This window comes from Hyperolius riggenbachi, chromosome 6 (assembly GCF_040937935.1).
Source record: "Hyperolius riggenbachi isolate aHypRig1 chromosome 6, aHypRig1.pri, whole genome shotgun sequence".
In the NCBI taxonomy this organism is placed as follows: Eukaryota; Metazoa; Chordata; class Amphibia; order Anura; family Hyperoliidae; genus Hyperolius; species Hyperolius riggenbachi.
This window is the reverse complement of record NC_090651.1, coordinates 299,075,836-299,097,367: the sequence shown is the minus strand read 5'-3', so window position 1 is coordinate 299,097,367 and position 21,532 is coordinate 299,075,836. Positions and strand designations below refer to the sequence as shown.

General features: G+C 44.1%; 1 protein-coding gene across 2 annotated transcripts; it reads right to left on the bottom strand.

Moving 5' to 3' along the window:
* Positions 1–260: 260 nt before the first annotated feature.
* Positions 261–19,785, bottom strand: LOC137522814 (trans-1,2-dihydrobenzene-1,2-diol dehydrogenase-like). Of its 2 annotated transcripts, none has more exons than XM_068242910.1 (7): positions 19,627–19,785; positions 15,914–16,025; positions 13,239–13,402; positions 9,885–10,137; positions 9,650–9,774; positions 3,378–3,528; positions 261–416 (listed from the first exon to the last, which is right to left on the bottom strand). In XM_068242910.1, the coding sequence occupies exons 1-7, from the start codon at positions 19,717–19,719 to the stop codon at positions 313–315; spliced, it is 1,002 nt and encodes a 333-aa protein (XP_068099011.1). In that variant the 5' UTR covers positions 19,720–19,785; the 3' UTR covers positions 261–312. The 2 variants fall into 2 exon arrangements, with proteins under 2 accessions (XP_068099011.1, XP_068099012.1); XM_068242911.1 differs by lacking the exon at positions 261–416 and adding an exon at positions 426–493.
* Between the last annotated feature and the right edge of the window lie 1,747 nt (positions 19,786–21,532).

Genomic DNA, 21,532 nt, shown 5'->3' with positions numbered 1-21,532 from the left:
CTGAACTTGAGATGCATTACCCGGGCTTTCATTACAGCGGCTCAGCCCGTGGCTGTGATCCCTCTGCTGCCTTCGGGCAACTTGGGGTGCAGCAGGACACTGGACCATGCTTCCCAACCTGGGACAGTCCTGGCAAGCCCGGAATGGTTGGGAGGCATGCACACATTTGTTTTACAGCATTCTTATCCACATCAGCTAATTATATGTCAGTATTATTAGAACTCAGATCATTAGAACTGTGCAAGTGAACAACAAAGAGCAGTTTTTGAAAAGCTTTATTTAAACAACTGCACTGTCTGTGGGTATTTGTATTCATGCTTTGTTGTGACTGATTCCCAGCTGGGTGTGGACCTCCTCCATGATTCTGGCCAGCAGTTCACTCTCTGCAAAACTCATCACTGGGCTCTCTTTTAATCCTGTAATGACAAATTATATAAGTGCACTCAGATGTGTTCACTCTCTGCAAAACTCATCACTGGGCTCTCTTTTAATCCTGTAATGACAAATTATATAAGTGCACTCAGATGTCAGTCACAATTATCTTTCAATACCAATCACTGGAAGAGATTTTATGGAATACCCAGGAAGGTCTTGGTGAACCAGAATCACTAGGATTACCGTATGTAAGTGACTAAAAGGAACCTAAGTGAAGGTTCACATCAGGGGTGTCAAACTCAAATACCAAGTGGGCCGAAATTGTACACTGGGACCTCGTCACGGGCCAACCTCAATTTCTACTGGCCACCTTCCACCTTTATAAAGTTCCCAGGTGTCTGATGGCCGCCCTCCGACTACAATACAGTTCCTTGTTGTCTAGTGGTCCTCCTTTCCCTATACAGTTCCCTGGTGTCTAGAGGTTCCCACCCTCCCCTATACAGTTCCCTGGTGTTTACGGCTTTTCCCCTACCTCCCCCATATGGCTTCCCTAGTGTTCTAGGACTTCACCTCCAATATAGCTTCCCTAGTGGTCTAGAGTGGGCCAAACATAATGCAAAGTGGGGAAACCACTCGAGGGCCAAATTTAATGGCTCTGAGGGCCAGATTTGGCCCGCAGGCTGGAGTTTGACTTGTATGATGTAGATAGAGGAGGAACTTAAAAGAAACACCGCATGGCCCACTATGCATACGCGTATTGCAGTAAACTAGGATTGCCAAGGTCTTCAGAATTGAGCAGACTGGTGACCCTACCACCTGAATGTGCTGGTAAATTATAACAGTGATATCGACAAGCAGATGACATCAGCACACAGCATCAAGAAAGCACATCTGGCACTACCTACCTTGTACAAGATAAGAGTAGGTTAGCAAATGAATGTCTTTGCTCAGGTTAGTCCATCCACAGTGGTGGGCCGAAATTTCACATATGCAAAATTTTGCATCGAAATTCACAATTATGCATCGTAATGCGAAATTTCAGAGAATATCGTAATTAATTTCGTATAAAATAGTAATATTTCATAATTTTGCGTAATTTTCGTGAAATTTCACATACATTTGTGCCGACTTTAGCGGTTAATAGCAAAGCCCCCATACATGCTATTGCTACCAAATTTGCTGCATATGTGAAGAATAGTGGATGCAAGTCACAAAAATAATTTTTCAAAAAGACTTTGTAGTTTTTGAGAAAATCGATTTTAAAAATGCTAAGAAAAATGATTTTTAAACTGTCATTTTTTAGTTTAAAAACCATTTTTTCTTTGCATTTTTAAAATCTTTTTTCTCAAAAACTACAAGGTCTTTTTGGAAAATTATTTTTCTTGTACTCACTATTCTCCTCAACATATGTAGCAATTTTGGCGTAAATAGCATGTATGGGGGCTTTGCTATCCACTGCCAAAGTCGGCACGAAATTAAGTGAAAATTTCGTGAAATTACGAATGACTATACGAAACCAATTGAATTTACAAATCGTAATTACGTATAGGCGTAATTGCGAAAATGTATGCAAAATTTAGCGTAATCGTAATTAGCTGATTACGATCATCACTAATCCACAGTCCACAAGGTAATAGCTGAGAATTGTTTCAGGGCTATGGAATGTCCCTTTCATTTGAGCATAAGGCTAGGTTTGAGCAGCACCAAGAGTGAATAACGGGAACGGACAGTGTCCACCTCGGTGGTCCATTGTTTTCCATTTGGAGCCCATAGGGGATGGAAAACACATTCACTCTTCTGGAAAAGACGAGGAGAGCCCAGAAGTCTGGTCCACTTTCCACAACGGATCTGTTTCAGGCTCACAAGTGTGAACGGATGCCATTTATAAAATAGGATCCGTTCACTGTTTTCCGATGCAATATAACCGACAAAAAAATATCAGTTTTCCGCTGTAGTTGGAACACAGCCTAATGCAGATCAATACACCATATGTGTATCAAAGTGCAAGTTTAAATACACATATGGTACACATATACTGTAATGGTCTGCATTATGCTCTGATGAAGGGAACCCTCTGTGGCAACGAAACAACTGTCATCTTGTGATCTGCTGATGCAATACACAAATTCTGATTAGGATAATACACACTAGGTAGTTGTAGAATACATCAGCACACCAGTCTTATTAAGATGAAAACGCACATTTTATTGTGCAATGTTCCACATATCATCCAACAATTGTTTCGGGAGCCACACAGGGTCCCCCTTTCTCAAAGCATGTGGTACAACGTTGTACCACATGCCTTGAGAAAGGAGGACCCTGTGTGGCCCCCGGAAACAATTGTTGGATGATATGTGGAACATTGCACAATAAAATGTGCGTTGCATCTTAATAAGACTGGTGTGCTGATGTATTCTACAACTATCTGATTCTACTAAGTAGCTTTGCCTTGCTACTACATCAAGCACCCAGAACACAAAGGTGTGGCAGCTTCATCTTTTTTCTTGGGATAATACACACTAATGACCTTATTAGAAATAGATAGATAGGCTGCTGGATTACTAGCCATAAGGCTGTTACTATGTGATGTGATTAATGTATATATTATGTAATACTGCACTGTAGCACTGGCACTCTTGCACTAGGCACTTTTGTTCCCCTGACGAATCCCCCATTTGAGGGGATGAAACATGTAGGGTCTGTGTGTTTTTTTTAAATATAATTACATATGCGCAGCAATAGATAGGAGTTAACTCTAGTTCTACCCTCTGTGTGTCGATCGATCACTAGCAATCACTAGCTTTTCAGGGAATTATTAATGTTGTCTATAAAAAGTTATATTTTAGCCTGTCTTATTCTAATAAGGTTATTAGTGTGTATGGAGTGCTGATGCAGTAAACTGAGCTTTCACTTTTGCTGCTAAGATTGGTGGCATGGCTTACCACCAAGGTTATGCACCAGGACACTGAAGAAAGGTATGCCACTCAAACCTTTCTACTTACCTTGCAAAAGACATTGGCGCACGTGCTGAGCCTCATAACTAAGGCCTGTGCTGTTCCAAAAATTCAAATGCTTCGTAGTTGGAGGAAGAGTGTATTTTGTTTCTTGCCCATTTACTATTAGAGTTGTTGGAGACCACATAAATGACGGAATCTGAAGCAAAGCAGAATAGTGAGTTACAACTAGGCTGATTTCTAAGGCTGAAGAACATAAGTCACCCAGTAAACCTTGATCTGTGTTTATGGTTTCCTTAATTGTGAAGCTAGGTGGCAAGAGTTCAAAACCCTCATCTGGGCGGTCTGAGAATATAATGAGGTTTCCTGAGTGGTCAGTGAATTACAGTTATGCTGGATACACACCATGAGTTTGCGCGTCGCACGCGTCCGTCGATATGCGTCGATTCAATCATTTCCGAACAAATTTCGATGATTTTTAGGTCGAATGCCATGTAAAGTATGGCAAATCGACCTAACGATCCATCGAAATCCAAATCGGACATGTTGGAAATAAACGAATCGACGGGAATCGAGCGAGAAATCGAGTGCGCGAACGCACAGTGTGTATCCAGCATATGTGCTTTTGTAGTCTCATCTCATGCAGCTCCAGCAGGAGGCTCTTATCTTTATTGTGACACTAAACACATAATCAGCAGGTTTCTCTCTGAGTCTAAGCTATGGAAATCTGAGGGGCCAATTAACAGGAAGCTTCTCCTCAACTTTTCCCGGTAATTCCCCTTGCTCCTTCCTTTAACAGTACAAATCAAATGTCAGCTCTCCAAAAACCACCCTTGTCTCAGAACTCATACATGGAGGAGCGGTGGTGCACGTGTGGGTTGCGTGCACAGAAGGAGGCACAAAGGGGGACAGAAGGAGGTACAAAGTGGAAAAGGAGTAGGCACAGGGGTACAGAAGGAGGCACAAAGGGCAAAAGAAGGGGGCACAAAGGGCAAAATAAGGAGGAACAAGGAGGCAAAGGTGGCACGGGGGACTAAAGGATGCACAAGGGGACAGAAGAAAGCACAAAGGGGACAGAAGAGGGCACAAGGGGAACAGAAGGAGGGACAGAGGGATGGGGGAAGAGAGGTGGCACAGTGGAGGTTGTCTGCAACTTACACTATCTGCACCAGGGCCGTGCAGAGGGTCCTTAAGTGGGGGGTGCTCAAATTTAAAAAAAGCGGCCTGGCAACGTCTTCCCCTGCATGCCCCCCTCCTCGTTTCTGGCTATGGGGGTATTGGTTGTCATGTGGGTGCTGAATGCAGATACTGGGTGCGATGTGGGTTCTGAGTGTGAGCACAGAGTGTCATGTGGGTTCTGGCTACAGTTGGGTATCGAGTGTGATGCGGGTGTTGATTGCAAGTACTTAGTGCCATGTAAGATCTGGGTGCATGTACTGGAAGTCATGTGGGTGCTGGGTACAGGTACTGAATGTGACATGGGTGCGAATACTTGGCACCATGCCTGTACTGGGTACTGGCTATGGGTGGGCTTTGGTTATCACATGGGTTTTGAATGCAGGTACTTTAGGTGCGGGTACGGGTTAAGTGGGTGCTTGGTGCAGATAGTGGGGGCCATGTGAAAGCTGTGTGCAGGTGTGAGTACTGGGTGCAATTTTAGGCCAGGGTGCAGATACTTGGCGTCATGTGAGTGTGAGTACTGGGTGCCAGCTATGAGGGGAAGGGGTGGGTGCTTGGAAAAGTAGAGGTCAGTGTGGGTGCTGCAGGAAGGGGCAGGGCCATGCAGAGGATCCTCACAGGGGTGGTGCTCAAATTTGAAATTGATAAATCATGCTAAATTGTGTATGTAATATCCCCTCTCTAAAAAGCAGAAGGCAGTTTTAACACACACACACACACACACACACACACACACACACACACACACACACACACACACACACACACACACACACACACACACACACACACACACACACACACACACACACACACACACACACCTTTATAGCAGTATCAGGCAGACTTTGTGTCTCCTTTCAACCAACTCTTTTGGCGCCACCACCCTCAAATCACCAGTGGTAGGTGCCCACTGTTAGTAGGTTAGAGTGGGCACAGTGGAGCCCACAGTGGAGGCACAGACTCACCTTTCATTACTGGGACCTCTGTCCCTCTTGATCAGCACCCAAGCCTCTTTTCAGGCAAAGAAGAAGGGGTTACCAATACACAGTGGTTGCTGAGCATTAGTAGATGCAAAACTGCAGTAAGTGCCAAGGTGCAGCGGGTGCCCAGATACAGTGGGTGGTAAGATGCAAAGGTTCACTTTGTGCTAAGTTGCAGTGGGTGTCGAGATGCCAAAGTACAGTCTGTGTCAAGCTGCTGTGGGCACCAAGGTCCAGTTTGTATTGGGTGTTTATTTGCAGTGGGTGCTATGCAGTATTGGGTGCTGAATGAGTGCCAGATGGTGATAAACAATAGTGGGTGCCATGTGAGTGTTAATTGGTACAGGGAGACATGTGAGTGTTGGACATGTTAGTAGGGAGTGCCATGTGTGGTCTGGATGTGTGCCATGGGAGAGTACTGAGTCTCATATGGGTTCGGACCAAGGATGGGTACTGGGTGCTATTTGGGTGCTGGCCATAGATGGGTACTGGGTGCATATAATGGCTTTGGAACTTGGTGACGTGTGAGTACTGTGCCATGTGGGTGTTGATTATGGGGGTATGTGGGTCTTAGGTGCCAATACTGAGTGCCAAGTGGGTACTGGGAGTGAGTACATGGTGACATATGGGTGATGGATGCTGGATAGTGGGGTATTTGTTGTCATGTGGGTGCTAAAGGCAGATGCCGGGTGCCATGTGGGTACTAGGTGCTGACACAGGGTGTCATGTGGATTCTGGCTGTATGGGTGTGTATCAACTATCATGTAGGTGTTGATTGCAGGTACTCAGTCCCTTGTGAGTTCTGGGTGCAAGTACTGGATGTCATATGTGAGTGCTTGGTGTTTGTACTGGGCACTAAGTGGAGGCTTAGTGCAACTGGAACTACTGCAGATGAAGCATGTGGGTGTTGGGTGCAGGTACTGGGTATCATAGGTGCGAATACTTGGTGCCATGCCTGCACTGGGTGCTAGCTATGGGTGGGCGTTGTGTGTTATGTGGGTTCTGAGTGCAGGTACTTTGGGTGCTAGACTGCACCTTGCGATGTCTGCTCTCCGGGGACTGACAATGCTGCTGCTCCTCAGAACACCAGTCTTTCTGCTGCTGCACACACGCAGCAAAAGCAGGTGAGCAAACACTAATTGATCGCTTTTAAAAGCGCTAGTGTAATGTAAAGTATATGGCAGTGATCTCACGGTCGCAATCATTCGCGATTTGTGGTAAACGCAAACACGGTGCATGCAGCACTTTTTAGCAATGGCAATGTTAAAAAGTGCTAATTGCGATCACAAAAATGTACAGTAAGCGTGAGTTTCCTCACTTGTTACATTCTGTTTACTTAAATGTATCTATCTAAACTTTGGCTGCGGGGAGCAGTTCTCTCCACGGAACTTTAAAGCTCTGTGTGTAACCCTTCCAATGCTGGTCTAGTAAAAAAAAAAAATTGCTGGTTGCATATAATATGCTGTAAATAATGGTTTAGAGCAAAGTTGAAATGCAGGGTTATATTCCACTTTAATGCAGCTGAGCGGGAAGGTGTGTGGGGGGGGGGGGGGCTTAAACGTACCCAGCAGCCTTCTTCTTTCATCCGTCCCACGGCGCCTCCCACGCCACGTTCCAAGCGGTGGTCACGTGACTACAAACACTTCCTCCTTCCGAGTTGAAGGAGGAAGTGTTTGTAGTCACGTGACGCGGTTTGGAATGCAGTATGGGAAGCGCCATGGGAGGATGAAAGAAGAAGGCTGCTCAGCTGCATTAATTATCTGGATGAAACGTTTTCGGATTTCATCCGGATTTAATCCATTGCACATCACTGCTGACTAGATTAGCTGCATGCTTGTTTATGGTGTTATTTGGGCACTACTGCAGACAAATAGATCAGCAGGGCTGCCAGGCAACTAGAGATGGCCAATTTTTGCATTCGCGAACTCGCAAAAAAGTTTGAGAATACGAAAACCGGGCGAACTGCAATAGACTTCAATGGGCAGGCGAATTTTAAAAACTACAAAAATTCTTTCTGGTTACAAAAGTGATGGAAAAGTGGTTTCAAGAGGTCTAACATCTGGAGGCGGGCATGGCGGAGTGGGATACACGCCCAAAGTTCCTGGGAAAATTACTTATTTGACGCAGAGCAGGGTTATAATCCCTAAAGGGCAGAAATCACATTGCATTGCTAAATTGGTGGCATAAAATGCTTTAAAACATCTTTCTTGTGTATACATCGATCAGGTAGTGTAAGTAGTGTACTGCTTCACACCGACAGACCAAACTCACTGTTTAACGCACCGCCGCAAACAGCCGCAAAGGCTGTTTATATTTGTGTGCTGCTTTTATTAATGTGTGCATACCATTGGTGTTTGTGTTTTGCGATCAGGTGCCTTCGCAAAGCAGTTGTCCCTAGTTGGGTGTTGGGCTTCCCACGACTCAGTTTCCTTTGGCAGAGGTTGCAGATGGCATTGCTGGTATCAGAGGCACACAAACAAACAAAAAAATGCCACACTGGTGAGCTTTGGAATGTCGGCATTCGGGTGGTGGCAATAGCAGGCGTTGAAGGGCATGTTGGCTCGATGACCCCAAGTGTATCACTAAATGCATCATGTGTGAATAACTCCTCTGACACATCAAGTGGAGCAGCTGGGTTGCTAGTGGTAGTAGTGTTAAGTTTTTGTGTGAAACCAGAAGTTGAGCAGGAGGAGGACGGTGCGTCAAGGAGGTTCTGTGCGGAAGCTGTAGAAGATGTGGTGCGCTGTTTAAGCCAACCACGTTCTCAGAATCTTGGGGGTTGAGGGTACCTGCCTTCTGAACACTGTACTTTGGAAAAGGGCCGCACAAAATCACACCAGCATGACCTCAAATACCTGTGAGGTGGCCTACCTCTGCCTGTTATTTTTCCCATATTGAGGGTATGCAGTACTACTAACAGTATCCAATAGTGGTACACAGTGTGTGTAATCACAAAGAGGCACGCAATCAGTGTCAAATACACAGCAGATGTGTGTGTGTATCACTGGGCTGTGTACTTTAACACACACAAAGATATATCCACTGGTCTAATACGGTGTGCTGTCACACAAATATAGTGGAAAGATATACACTGGTCTAATACAGTGTGCAGTCACACAGATGCAGTGGAAAGATATGCACTGGTCTAAAACAATGTGCAGTCACACAGATGCAGTGGAAAGATATGCACTGGTCTAATACAGTGTGCAGTCACACAGATGCAGTGGAAATATATGCACTGGTCTAATACAGTGTGCAGTCACACAGATGCAGTGGAAAGATATGCACTGGTCTAATACAGTGTGCTGTCACACAGATGCAGTGGAAAGATATACACTGGTCTAATACAGTGTACAGTCACACAGATGCAGTGGAAAGATATGCACTGCTCTATTACAGTGTGCAGTCACACAGATGCAGTGGAAAGATATGCACTGTGCCACTTGTCTAATACAGTGTGCTGTCAGACAGGGAGACTACAAATATCAAGCAGGCAGCAACTGTCTGTGGGCTGTATCTATGCAGTGTCACCCACAAAGAGAGCTATGCTTTAGTAAGTTAAATCACACAAATAGAGTGGGAAGAAATGCACTGGTGGTAATACAGTGTGTCAGCAAGCAAGGGTCAGCTGCAACAGGGCTGTATCTATGCGTCTGTGTTACAGATACACACACACACACACACACACACACACACAAATCTGAAGAATATTAGCCCTCAAAAAAAGCTGTTTTGGGATGCTTTCAGCAACAAATTTCAGCGAGGAGCAAGCAAACAAGCCTAACTAATGCTTTCCCTATCTCTAAAGCAATGTCTCTCCCTTCTCTCACTAAACAGGCAGCAGACAGAGTGAGAACATGGCCTACGCTGCTGCCTTTTATAAGGGGGGGGGGGGGCAGCCTGATTGGCTGCCATGTGTCTGCTGACTGTGATATAGAGGGCCAAAATTTAGCCCAATGACAAGTATAGAAGGCGGGGTGAACGCACATAAAAATTCGCTATTTGACGTGGACAGCAAAGATTCGCGTGAACTACCCTCCGGGCGAACTGATCGGGCCATCTCCACAGGCAACTGGTATTGTTTAAAAGGAAATAAAAATGGCAGCCTCCATATACCTCTCACTTCAGTTGTCCTTTAAAGTAAATAGCCCATTATACCTGAATCATGCCTTTTGTGCCACATATCACAGCTTGGTTTGGCAGTTCAGTCACAAAGGTGCAGGTTAGGACTGCCTGGCGTTTTCCTGGATATTGAAGGATAATTGTAACCGTTTCATCCACCCCTGTCAATGGGAAATGGTTACATGATTGAGAACATAGATCATATGTCAATCCTCATGCATTTAGCATATACAGAAAGCCATAGTAATTATAATAGTTATGTAAAGCTAACCGGTCTCGTGTAGAAATCCTTTGGCAGTTATAGAATCCGGCTTCTCTCCACTGAACGCCGTTAATGCAAACTGGACACAGTAACATCCAATGTCCAACAGAGCCCCTCCGCCCAGCTCCTGCTCCACTGTACGGGCAACATGAAGCAAGTTCACGCCAAACTCCGCCCGCACAAGCTTCACCTCTCCAATGGCTTTCTCACTCAACAGAGTGCGGATCTGTTCATACACTGGGAAGAATCTGCTCCAAAATGCCTATACAGAGAATTAACAAAAAGAAAATATAGCATAATATACTTGAGTACTTGTAAAGTTTAGAACGTGTTTGAAGCTTAAAGTGTACCTGTAACATTTAAAGAAAAAAAAGTAGATAGTTTAGTAGGGGGGAGCCTCTGAATGGTCCAGATGCTTCCCCGGCCTCCCTACGCCCCTACTGCTCTGTGCCGGGAACATAAAAGTCAGAGCTGCCACGCTTCCCTCTGTGTACGAGCAAAGGCGCAAGGCATGGCCTGCATCTGCAGAGTAGCACGGAACCGCTCATGCACAGCTCTTTTCTCCATGTACCAAGGGGCTCTGTGCTACTGTGCAGGTGAAAACCCAGTGACGCCTGCACAGTGAGGCGACGTTCACGCACGGTGGTTCCTAGCTGGCAGCAAGGGTTGCAGAGCAACCAGAGGCTTACTCCTACTGATGTGAGTATACAACATAGTATAGACTAGAGTATAAGTATAGAAGAGGGAAGAGGGGGTCACTAAATACCAAAGAACTATATAGGGGAGGGAGGGGGTCCACTAGATACCAGGTCCACTAGACACTGGCGAATTGAAGAGGGGAGAGAGGGGAGAAGGGGGAATCACTAAACACCAGGGAACTGTATATACCTCCATAAAGAATACATTGTGTTGGCGAGCAGCAGAGATTAGTTCTTTTACTTCCGTGAGGTTCATGGCCAGTGGCTTTTCACATAGAACATTCTTTTCTTTCTGCATATACATTATCCCAGGTCCCTGTGAGCTGGATGGATGGCACCGATGTAGATAACATTCAAGTGTTCACTAGCCAAATGATTACCACTGGTTCTCGTTTACCAGTGCAGAAATTGGAGGGGGGTCATCCTTAAGGGGCCCATACACTGAGCTGATTAGCGGCCAATCGATCGATCGATTGAGATTGCTTACCATTTTGCATTGGACCTAATGGAAATCTGATGGCAACAAAATGCCGTCAGATCGATTTTCAATAGATTTCGTACTGAAATCTATTGGAAATCTGTTCCTAGTAAAAAATGTTCCTAAACACATCAGATAGATCAGAAATCTATCTGATGATCTATCTGCTGCTAATGTAACGAGTGTATGGCCACCTTAAATATCGCGGGGGGCCCAGTGATTTCTAGTTACGCCCCTGACCAGTAATACTGCCGTGTGCTGGTTCCACTGGCAATATTATGTCTGGTTAGTGCACCAGGCCCCTAGAGTGATACCCAAGGATTCCCAGATGGGTTACCGTAAGTGAGAGGATACAGTGCAGGCATGTAATGTACAAAATATTGTGCATTGCAAATTAACTGCAAATTTAACATTGAATACATTTAAAAAAAATGGCTATCTGAACTAGGGCTTCAAATAACTAACCATCCCCATCCCAAGTTTTCCAAGAATTTAATCCTGAAAACGCGAAACATTTTCAATATAACATTAGCTAGATGATGGCAGTAAAACTATCACTCAGTGGGTTGGGCGAGACCTAGGTTGGACACCGGAAGGCAGATTACATAAAAGGAACAAGTTTCGGTAGGTCAGTGCAGGAAGACAGCAACATATGGTCATAATAATCTATAAATAAGGTTTACGTTTCAATGGCCTTGATTCATTAAGCTGCGCAGCTTAATGTGAAGGAGCGTGTCTTCCTTAATTACATACGTTGCTTACATAGTAAGGCGCATAACTTTAACCAGTTCACCCCCAAGGGTTTTTATCCTAACGGACCAGAGCAATTTTCAGTTGTCAGCGCTCCTCCCTTTTATTCCCTAATAACTTTATTACTACTTATCACAAGAAAATGATCTATACCTCGTTTTTTTCGCCACCAATTAGGCTTTCTGTGGATAGTACATTTTGCTAAGAATTTTTTTATTCTAAATGCATTTTAATGAGAAAAACAGAAAAAAAAAGAAAAAAAATCATTATTTCTCAGTGTTCAGCCTTTATAGTTTTAAAATTAAACATTCTCCTGTGGATAAAACAAACACGTTGTATTTGCCCAGTGGTCCCGATAATTAAACCGTTTAGATTATGTCCCTACCACAATGTATGGCGACAGTATATTATTTTGAAATATAAGTGGTTATTTTTCTGTTTGTTCTGGCCATAATTACAAGCCCCTATGTAATAAATTAAAATTAATTTTCCCCCATAAAATATAGAATAAAAAAAGCTGAGTCCCTAAGGCAACTATTTATTTTTTTTTTTAAGCTGATTTTTTTTTTTACAAGTGTTTTTTTTGGGGGGGAGGGTTGGAAGTGTAATTTTATTAATGATGTGTATATACTTGAAAATGTATGTATTTTGTAAGTGTAATATACTTTTTGGCCACAAGATGGCGCTGGTGAACACTCATAGGACGTGTTCACTTTTTTTTTTTTTTTTTTTTACACACTTTATTAAACTGTTACATTTCCTGTTTATGTGAATGGACGTAGCCGCTGTTCGCGGTCACGTCCATTCACTCCAGGCACTGCGATTGGGTAGAGGACTGTTCAGTCCTCTTCCCCAATCGCCCAGCACGGGATCCCGACGGTAATGGCGGCGGTAGCGGCGGACACACGGCGGTAGCAGCGGCGGGAATGCGCGACGTATTAAAACGTCATGTTGCTGTTAATAGCGGTAAGCATGACGTTTTAATACGTTAGGATGGCGGTAAATGGTTAAATGTGGCTGGTCCTGTGAAGTATCACAACCGCGATACTTCACTATCAACCGCTACTACTGTATATTAATGACCATAGTTACTGTGTATAGTAACTATGTTAATTAAGATAGTAGCGGCCGATAGTGAAGTATCATGGTCGCAATACTACACAGGACCAGCCGCATTTAAAGTTACTATGTAAGTGACGAACATAACTAAGGAAGGCACGCTCCTTACATAGCAACGAGTGCTGCTATGTAAGACATGCATAGGGGCCGCTCTTTCATTTTAACGAGTGCTCCCTCACATTAAGCTGGGCTGTTTTAGCAGCCCAGCTTCATGAATCAAGGCCATATGTACTAGCATTGAACTACGGCGCCCATCTCGGGGTTCTGTGGATATTTTAGTGCGGGAAAGAAACAGTACAAACAAATTAGAGCCACTACCTCCATAAAGAATACATTGTGTTGGCGAGCAGCAGAGATGAGCTCTTTTACTTCCGTGAGGTTCATTGCCAGTGGCTTTTCACATAGAACATTCTTTTCTTTCTGCATATACATTATCCCCAGGTCCCTGTGAGCTGGATGGATGGCACCGATGTAGATAACATCTGAGAAAAATACAGAACAGTTTAATATATTAGAGCAGGGGTGTCAAACTCAAATACAAAGTGGACGAAGTTGAGCTTTGGGACCAAGTTGCGGGCCGACCTCTAGTGGCAGTTCCCTGATGTTTCGTGGCCCTCTCTCCCCTATACAGTTCCCTGGTGTCTAGTGGCCCCCTCCCTCCCCTATACAGTTCCCCTGGTGTCTAGTGTTTTCATCCTTTCATCTTCCCCATATGGCTTCCCTGGTGATCTAGGGCTTACCATCCAATATAGCTTCTCTGGTGGTCCTAAGAGGGCCAAACATAATGAAAAGTGGGGAACCCATCTGAGGGCCAAATCTCATGGCACCGAGGGCCAAATTTGGCCCACAGGCCGGAGTTTGACATATATGTATTAGAGGAAGTATACTGTGAAAAAAGTCATTTGCTTTGTTGTCGTGCTGATATTTAGTCTTTGTTAAAGTAAATGGGATGGTGGCACTCTAAGGCGGCCAATCAGGAACAGGCATGGGAGGGATAGAGGCTTCAGCCCATCAGGCTGAACTAGTAGCTGCATCAGATGGTCTGTTTGTGAAAAGGAATAGATTTCTCATGTAAAAGGGGATACTGATTGGGTATAAAGTTCAATTCTTGGTCGGAGTTTCTCTTTAACCATTTAAGCCTTCTGGGCTACGCCCAGAAGGCCATGTGCGCTCCCGCCCGCTCCCGGCCACGGATCGATAGCCCAGGAATCAATGAATCGGGACATGGTGCCCGATCACTGATTCCTTTACCCGGCAGGAAAAGCGACCACTTCTCTCGGAAGCCTCGCTTTTTCTACCTCCTACATCCCTCTAAGGGGCGTCCCTCTAAGCGTACATGTTATGCTTAGAGTGACGTCATGTAAACAAACTCAAGGTTGCCATCTTGTGGCCAAAAAGTAAAACTACATCCACATGTAAAAAAATAAAATAAATAAACACATATTTACATTAAAAAAATACCTAAGGGTCAAAACTTTTTAAATATCAATGTAAAAATGAAATATTTCTTTTTTTATTATTATTATAAGCTTGTAAATAGTGATGGATGCAAAACTATAAAATGCACTTTTATTTTCAAATATGGTGCCATACATTATGATAGGGACATAATTTAAATGGTGTAATACCCGGGACTATTAGGCAAATACGTGGGTTTTAACCCATTCGCGTTCCGTCGTTTTGACTTGGGAAATGTTCACCTTCCATTCATTAGCCTATAACTTTATCACTACTTATCACTATGAACTGATCTATATCTTGTTTTTTCCGCCACCAATTAGGCTTTCTTTGGGGGGTACATTTTGCTAAGAGCCACTTTACTGTAAATGCATTTTAACAGGAAGAATAAGAAAAAAACGGAAAAAAATTATTATTTCTCAGTTTTCAGCCATTATAGTTTTAAAATAATACATGCCTCCATAATTAAAACTCACGTATTGTATTTGCCCATATGTCCCAGTTATTACACCGTTAAAATATGTCCCTATCACAATGTATGGCGACAATATTTTATTTGGAAATAAAGGTGCATTTTTTCTGTTTTGCATCTATCACTATTACAAGTTTAAAATAAAAAAAATATAGAAATAGTTCATCTTTACATTGATATTTAAAAAGTTTAGACCCTTAGGTAAATATTTACATGTTTTTTGTTTTTTTTAATTGTAATGTTTTTTTTTTTTATATTAAACATTTTATTTGGGTAGTTTTGGGAGGGTGGGAAGTAAACAATAGGTTTATAATGTAAATGTGTGTTGATTTTCATTTTTTTTTACTTTTAGTTGTAGTATTACTTTTTGGCCACAAGATGGCGGCCTTGAGTTTGTTTACATGACGTCACTCTAAGCGTAACACACGCTTAGAGCGACGCATGGGGGAGGTAACAGCCAGAAAAGGCGCAGCTTCCGAGAGAAGCTGTCGCTTTTTCAGCGGGGGCGAGGAATCAGTGATCGGGCACCATAGCTCGATTCACTGATTGCCTGGCTAATGAACCGCGGGCCGGGAGCGCGCGTGCACGCGCGCGATCGGCCGCGGGAGCACGTGGTAGTGCGCATGGTTCCTGGACGTAGTTTCTACGTCCAGGAAGCAAAATAGGTTAATTATGGAGGCATGTATTATTTTAAAACTATAATGGCCGAAAACTGAGAAATAATGATTTTTTTCCATTTTTTTCTTATTATTCCTGTTAAAATGCAAAAAACAAGATATAGATCAGTTCCTTGTGATAAGTAATGATAAAGTTGAAGGCTAATGAATGGGAGGTGAAAATTGCTCGAATGCATAAAGTGAAAACGACTGAAGGCTGAAGTGGTTAAAGCTGAATAATCACACGTTTTTAAAAAAAGTAAATTACACGGAGCATTGCTTTTTAGTAGGCAGGCTTTTCAGTCTCTTTTCGTCCTCTATACTTGCCTAGTGGTTCTGGGTCATCCTTGGCACTTTAGTTTATAACAAAAACAGTAAAGCCAAAAAGTGGCGCTATAGTTACTCACCAATGTCAGGGTCGCTGGCAAGCTCTTCATATGATGCGCACACTTTTGGTATCCCATGGCTTTGGGCAAATTCCTTGGCACGACTGACATCTCTGGCTGCCACAGCCACTACCTGAGAAGTGAGGAGATGAAGTCAGGATTTTCAATGTTTCCTTGTAACACAACTCGATAGACGATATGATATAATGAATTGTTTGTGTAGTACGGGTAATTACTAGAAGATAAGTAGCAAAGAAAATATTCTCATATTTTTATTTTTAGTTATATAATTTTTTTTAATAACATTGCATCATTCTCTAATATTTACAGTTTACACACTACTCAGCATTCTAAATGATTTTACAGAGCAGCCCAGTGAACTATTGACCTGTCCGCTGGAGAGAAAAAGAAAATAAAGTGACTGACATTTGAGATAATAAGCTTCAGAAGACAGACCTCTTTGTGACTTTGAAAGTCATGTAGCTCAATGGCTTTTTTAGATAACAAATGGAGTTTCTTAAAGGGAAGGTTCAGGGTGGCTTAAAAAAATAAAATAAAAATGCGAATCCACTTACCTGGGGTTTCCTCCAGCTCGTGGCAGGCAGGACATGCCCTCGGCACCGCTCCGCAGGCTCCCGGTCTCCTCCGGTGGCCGACCCGACCTGGCCAGGTTGGCTGCCAGGTCGGGCTCTTCTGCGCTCCAAAATGCGTCATCGGACGTCCTCCGGGCAGTACTGCGCAGGCGCAGTAGTTCTGCGTCTGCGCAGTACAGCCCAGAGGACGTCCGATGACGTCAGCGCGCCCCCGTGAGGCGCATTTTGGAGCGCAGAAGCGCCCGACCTGGCAGCCAACCTGGCCAGGTCGGGTCGGCCACCGGAGGAGACTGGGAGCCTGCGGAGCCGAGGGCACGTCCTGCCTGCCACGGGCTGGAAGAAGCCCCAGGTAAGTGGATTTGCATTTTTATTTTTTTTGTAGCCACCCTGAACCTTCCCTTTAACCACTTGAGGACCGCAGTGTTAAACATACTAAAGGCCATTTCCCTTTTTATCTCTTTCTTGCTCTCAGAAGTCATTTTCTGCTAGGAAAGTGTTTTATATTTGGAATTTATCATCAGTGAGGCTCACACTGTAGTCACTTCCTGTCTGAGTCAGGACTGAGTCAGCCACTTACAAACCTGATATTTAACTCTTTCAGGCAGAGAAAGAAAAAACAGAACACAGCATAGTTATTTGTGTGCTAGGCACTGTACATACACATGTCTATCTCATCATGTCACATGTCACTTCTGGTATCCTTTAAGGCCTCGCTGCAGGGCCGCACAACTCAGCACACAAGTGATTCCCCTCCCCCTTTTCTCTCCACTAACAGAGCTTTCAGTGGGTAGGGTCTGATCCCCTCCAACCCCACCATTTTTTTTTGCAAATATTTATATGTTTATTTTTCTAATACAGTTCTCTATTTTTTTTTAACAAACCCGAACTCCCTCCCCCCGCCAACCCCTGAGCCAATGGAGGAGATAGCTGCGTCACACGGCTGTCCCCAGTACAGCGCTGCCTTAGATCGCAGCGCTGTATGGGATCATTAGACTGTGGTTTCGCCATCTAACAGTCTCCGACTGGCGATCGCTGCTGGGAAACTGAAGCTCCGCCTTCCAACGCAGATGCACGCGCATCCGCATGCGCGATCTCCTGCAAAAGCCAACCCCAGAACTTTACGTCAATTGGCATTAGGCAGTCCTGGGGCTGCTGCAGCGATCACGCCCGTTGGCGTGACGCGGTCTTAAAGTTGTTAACTCTTCCTGTACTGAAAACAATATTAGACATATTATTATGTCTCTGCTCCTAATGTTTTATTTCTTAGCCGTACTACACATACAAATCATTATATCATAATTTTTTTTTTGAATTGTGGGACCCTTTACCCCACTTGCCTTAGTAGCAGGAGTAAATCATTTTATGCGCTGCGCCAATGTGTCTCTTTTTTAGAAAACTTTTTCCTATGGAAAAGGGGCCCAACAGAGATTGATAGGAATCTGAGTTTTCCAATATGTTTGCACATATAACGTATACGTAATTTATACTTTCTAAATTATTTTAAAGACAGCTTTTTTCAGACTGCTCTGGGAGTTTGCTCTGGAGTACCAGTCTTTTTTATTGCTAGTTGTAGAAATTATTGCATGGCTATAGAACTTGGGACGAGTCTACTCGAGGTGCCCCAGCGGGAAACCTCATAGAAAAATTCCACTCACGTTATTGGTTGCTGTTTCATCAGTTCTCCAATGACAGCACCCTCTAGAACCTTTGGGTGTCAGATAAGTTGTAATAATCACTACGCCCACGCTAATCAGCCAAATACAACACTTTGGCCTCAATTCACTAAGCATTGCCACATTCGGTAATGCTGAAAATAGCTGATTTTACTGATCATTTTGCCAAATGCCAATTCACTAAACCTACCGGACTGAAAAGCAAAATGACCAACAAGTGAGGTAAACTACCGACTTGTGTGGCAAATACCTCAAGAAATTGAAATTCATAAAACCTAAAGCATTCATTAAATCAAACAAAATGGTTCTGTATTTACCTCCTTCAGTATTTACCACCAGCCAATAACTGTCACTCTCCATGCTGTAACATATTGACAGATGTAGCTGACAGCCAATAGGGAGAGCCACACAGCCCTGCTTCTCACCTGAATGGCAGAGCAGGGGAAGGAGACTTTTTAAAATGCTTTTCTGCATCCCTTTAGATATGAATATCTGTATACTCTTATACAGAAGTGCTCCCCCTGGTGGCTGCAGCACATCTAAAGGGACGCCGGGGATGCACTGGACAGAAAACCCCCGACTCATGCACACAGACTCACAGCTTTTTGCCTGACCTGCTCCACAGCTGTTAAGTGAGACTTACCGAGCAGGGCTAAGTGAATTGAAGCATGTTTGTTCAAGTGTAAAAAAAACTGTAAAATGCTGAATGTTGTATTTTAAAGACCTAAATGATTTTAACAATCTGCCCTTAGTGAATTGAGGCCTATGTAGAGGGTGCTGTCAATGCAGATATGTTCCTCCTTTCGCTAGGTCACCTCAAATTGACTAGCGCCTAGAACTTTCCTTACATGCCCTGGAATTTTTATAATTATATTTATTTTTGTATCTCATAAAAATTGTGTTCTTTAAGGGCTCTTTCACGCACATTACAAGAACATGTAACGCACAATAACTTCCAGCAATGAAAAATCAATGGGCTGTTCACAGTGCAGACGTTGCGTTGGTGTCTAACGCTGCACGTTAAATGAAAGTGCTGCATGCTGTGCGTTATACACGTTTTTAGCTGCGTTAGACTGTTTGCACATGCTCAGTAATGTTTTCTTTTTTTTTTGTAACGCATGCGCCGTTTTCGTTCTATCACTGTGCGACAAAAACGGTGCACCAAACGCAGGGCTACATAACGTCCAAGTTATAGTCTTTCAATGCGTTGCGTTAGGGGCACGTTATGTGACCTTAACGTCGCATCAAACGCAACGTCTTACTGTGTAAGAGGCCTTAAACTTTTTTTATTGTTTTCAATTTTAAGATTGCTGATTTTGTAGGCAGCAACTAAAATTTCTATTGCAGATTGTTGCTATCGGGCTCTGGTTGGCACAGAGTTCATCTGTTGCACAGCTGTAGTGCTCGGCCTGCAGTGAGTACTGTACTGTACAGTTTATTCTGGAGACATGAGACTCTTCTCACTTACCTGGTGTTCCTCAGCTGGCAGTGTCTGCAGAGCAACCACAAAGTCATTGCTAATCTTCCCTGCAGAGCAAATTCCCCACTTTGTTGCCATCATGCTTTATGCAAGAGCTTTATTTCCTGCAGTGCTGGCAAGAGGTGACACAGGCTTTGTCTGTGTGCTGTATGACAGCCAAGAGGGCGGAGTACAATCTCTGCTGATCATGTGCTAAAATCAGCTCATAGCCTGGACTCACACTCCACCATGTGGTCTAGGCAGGCAGGGGACACACTTGACAGTTTTCGTGCACAGAAAAACTGATAACTCATGCTAACCTCCCTGGTGGTTTGATTATTTTGGATTTTAGGGTCTAAAAAACTGAGCAATTTTTTTGCAGGCTTTAAAGGGAACCAGAGATCCTGTAAAGAAAAGAAGCTATACATACCTGGGGCTTCCTCCAGTCCCATACGCGCTGATCGATCCCACGCCGCCGTCCAGCGCTGCCCTCAACTACGAGAACGGGGTCTCATCGCTGACGTCATCGGAGCCGGGCTACACAGGAGAAGTGCGCCCTCTACGTATCTCTCCATACAATGCTGCAGAAATACGCAAAGAGCGCACCTCTGCTAAGCTAGACTGGCTCCGACTGGCGGCAGAGTGGGGTCCCAGTTCTCATAGCTGCGGGCAGCGCTGGACGGCGGCGTGGGATCGATCAGCGCTTATGGGGCTGGAGGAAGCCCCAGGTATGTATAACTTCTTTTCTTTACAGGATCTCTGGTTCTCTTTAAGACCCTAAAACCGGGGAAGAAATCATGTTGCTAGAAAGTCTGCAGCAGCCCCAGCACTTTCACCTCCTTGGGATCCAGGGCTGCAGTTCTCCCTCCATCCGCCGGGTGGCACTGTAACCCTGTAGTGAGATCGCCGGCTGTCATCAATACAAAAGAAGGCAATCTCACCAGGGGGATGCAGAGCCTCCGTAGACAGGAAGGAGAATGGCGCTTTAAAGAGTATATAACCACGTCACCAAGGTTGCTTGCATACTGGGGTGTTGTGTTGCAATGGACAAAATAATTGCATTGCAAACTCTATGGAATTTTATGGTAATGATTAGGGATGATCATGGAGATGCAAATATTTCTGAGTTTATGCAAATGTATGTACATCTTTTTCTCTGGGGATAGAGATGATTAACGAGATGGTAATTTCTCCATATTGTAGGAAAATTGATCATCTTTGTTGTCCAATTCAGCATGGGTTTCTCCTGGGTGCTTCGGTTTCTTGTCACTATCCACAGACTGGAGTGTTGAACCAAAAAGCATGATCTGAAAGTGGTGTGTCATATTCTGGTAATACAGGATAAGGGGCTTAATTCATTAACCTTCCTGGCGGTAAGCCCGAGGTGAGCCGATTTGCTTACTTCGCTAGCTGCGTGTGCATTCCGATCGCCGCCGCTCCGCGCTTGACGGGGAAGCCCTTCAGGAAATCCCGTTCTTTGAACGGGATTTCCTGATCAAAGCGGGCGGGGGGATGCCGCTGTACAGCGGCTATCATGTAGCAAGCCCTAGGCGCTACATGATTTTAAAAAAGAAATTAAAAAATAGTGCTGCACTGCCCCCTGGCTGTTTCTAATAGACCGCCAGGAGGGTTAAGCTGCGCTTTAAAATGGAACTGAAGTAAGAGGTATACGGAGGCTGCCATATTTATTTCCTTTTAATCAATACCTGTTTCCTGGCAGCCCTGCTGGTCTATTTCTCTGCAGTAGTATCTGAATAACACCAGAAACAAGCATGCAGCTAGTCTTGTCAGATCTGACTTTAAAGTCTGAAACACCTGATCTGCTGCATGCTTGTTCAGGGGCTATGGCTAATAGTATTAGAGGCAGAGGATCAGCAGGGCTGCCAGGCAACTGGTATTGCTTAAAAGGAAATAA

Bases quoted from the DNA above. Each gene is read 5' to 3' on its own strand.
- LOC137522814 (XM_068242910.1), bottom strand. From the start codon at position 19,719: ATGATGGCAACAAAGTGGGGAATTTGCTCTGCAGGGAAGATTAGCAAT. The intron at 16,026-19,626 runs GTAAGTGAGAAG...CTCACTTCTCAG, and splicing joins TGCCAGCTGAGGAACACCAG to GTAGTGGCTGTGGCAGCCAG. The intron at 9,775-9,884 runs GTTAGCTTTACA...TCCCATTGACAG, and splicing joins AGGATTTCTACACGAGACCG to GGGTGGATGAAACGGTTACA.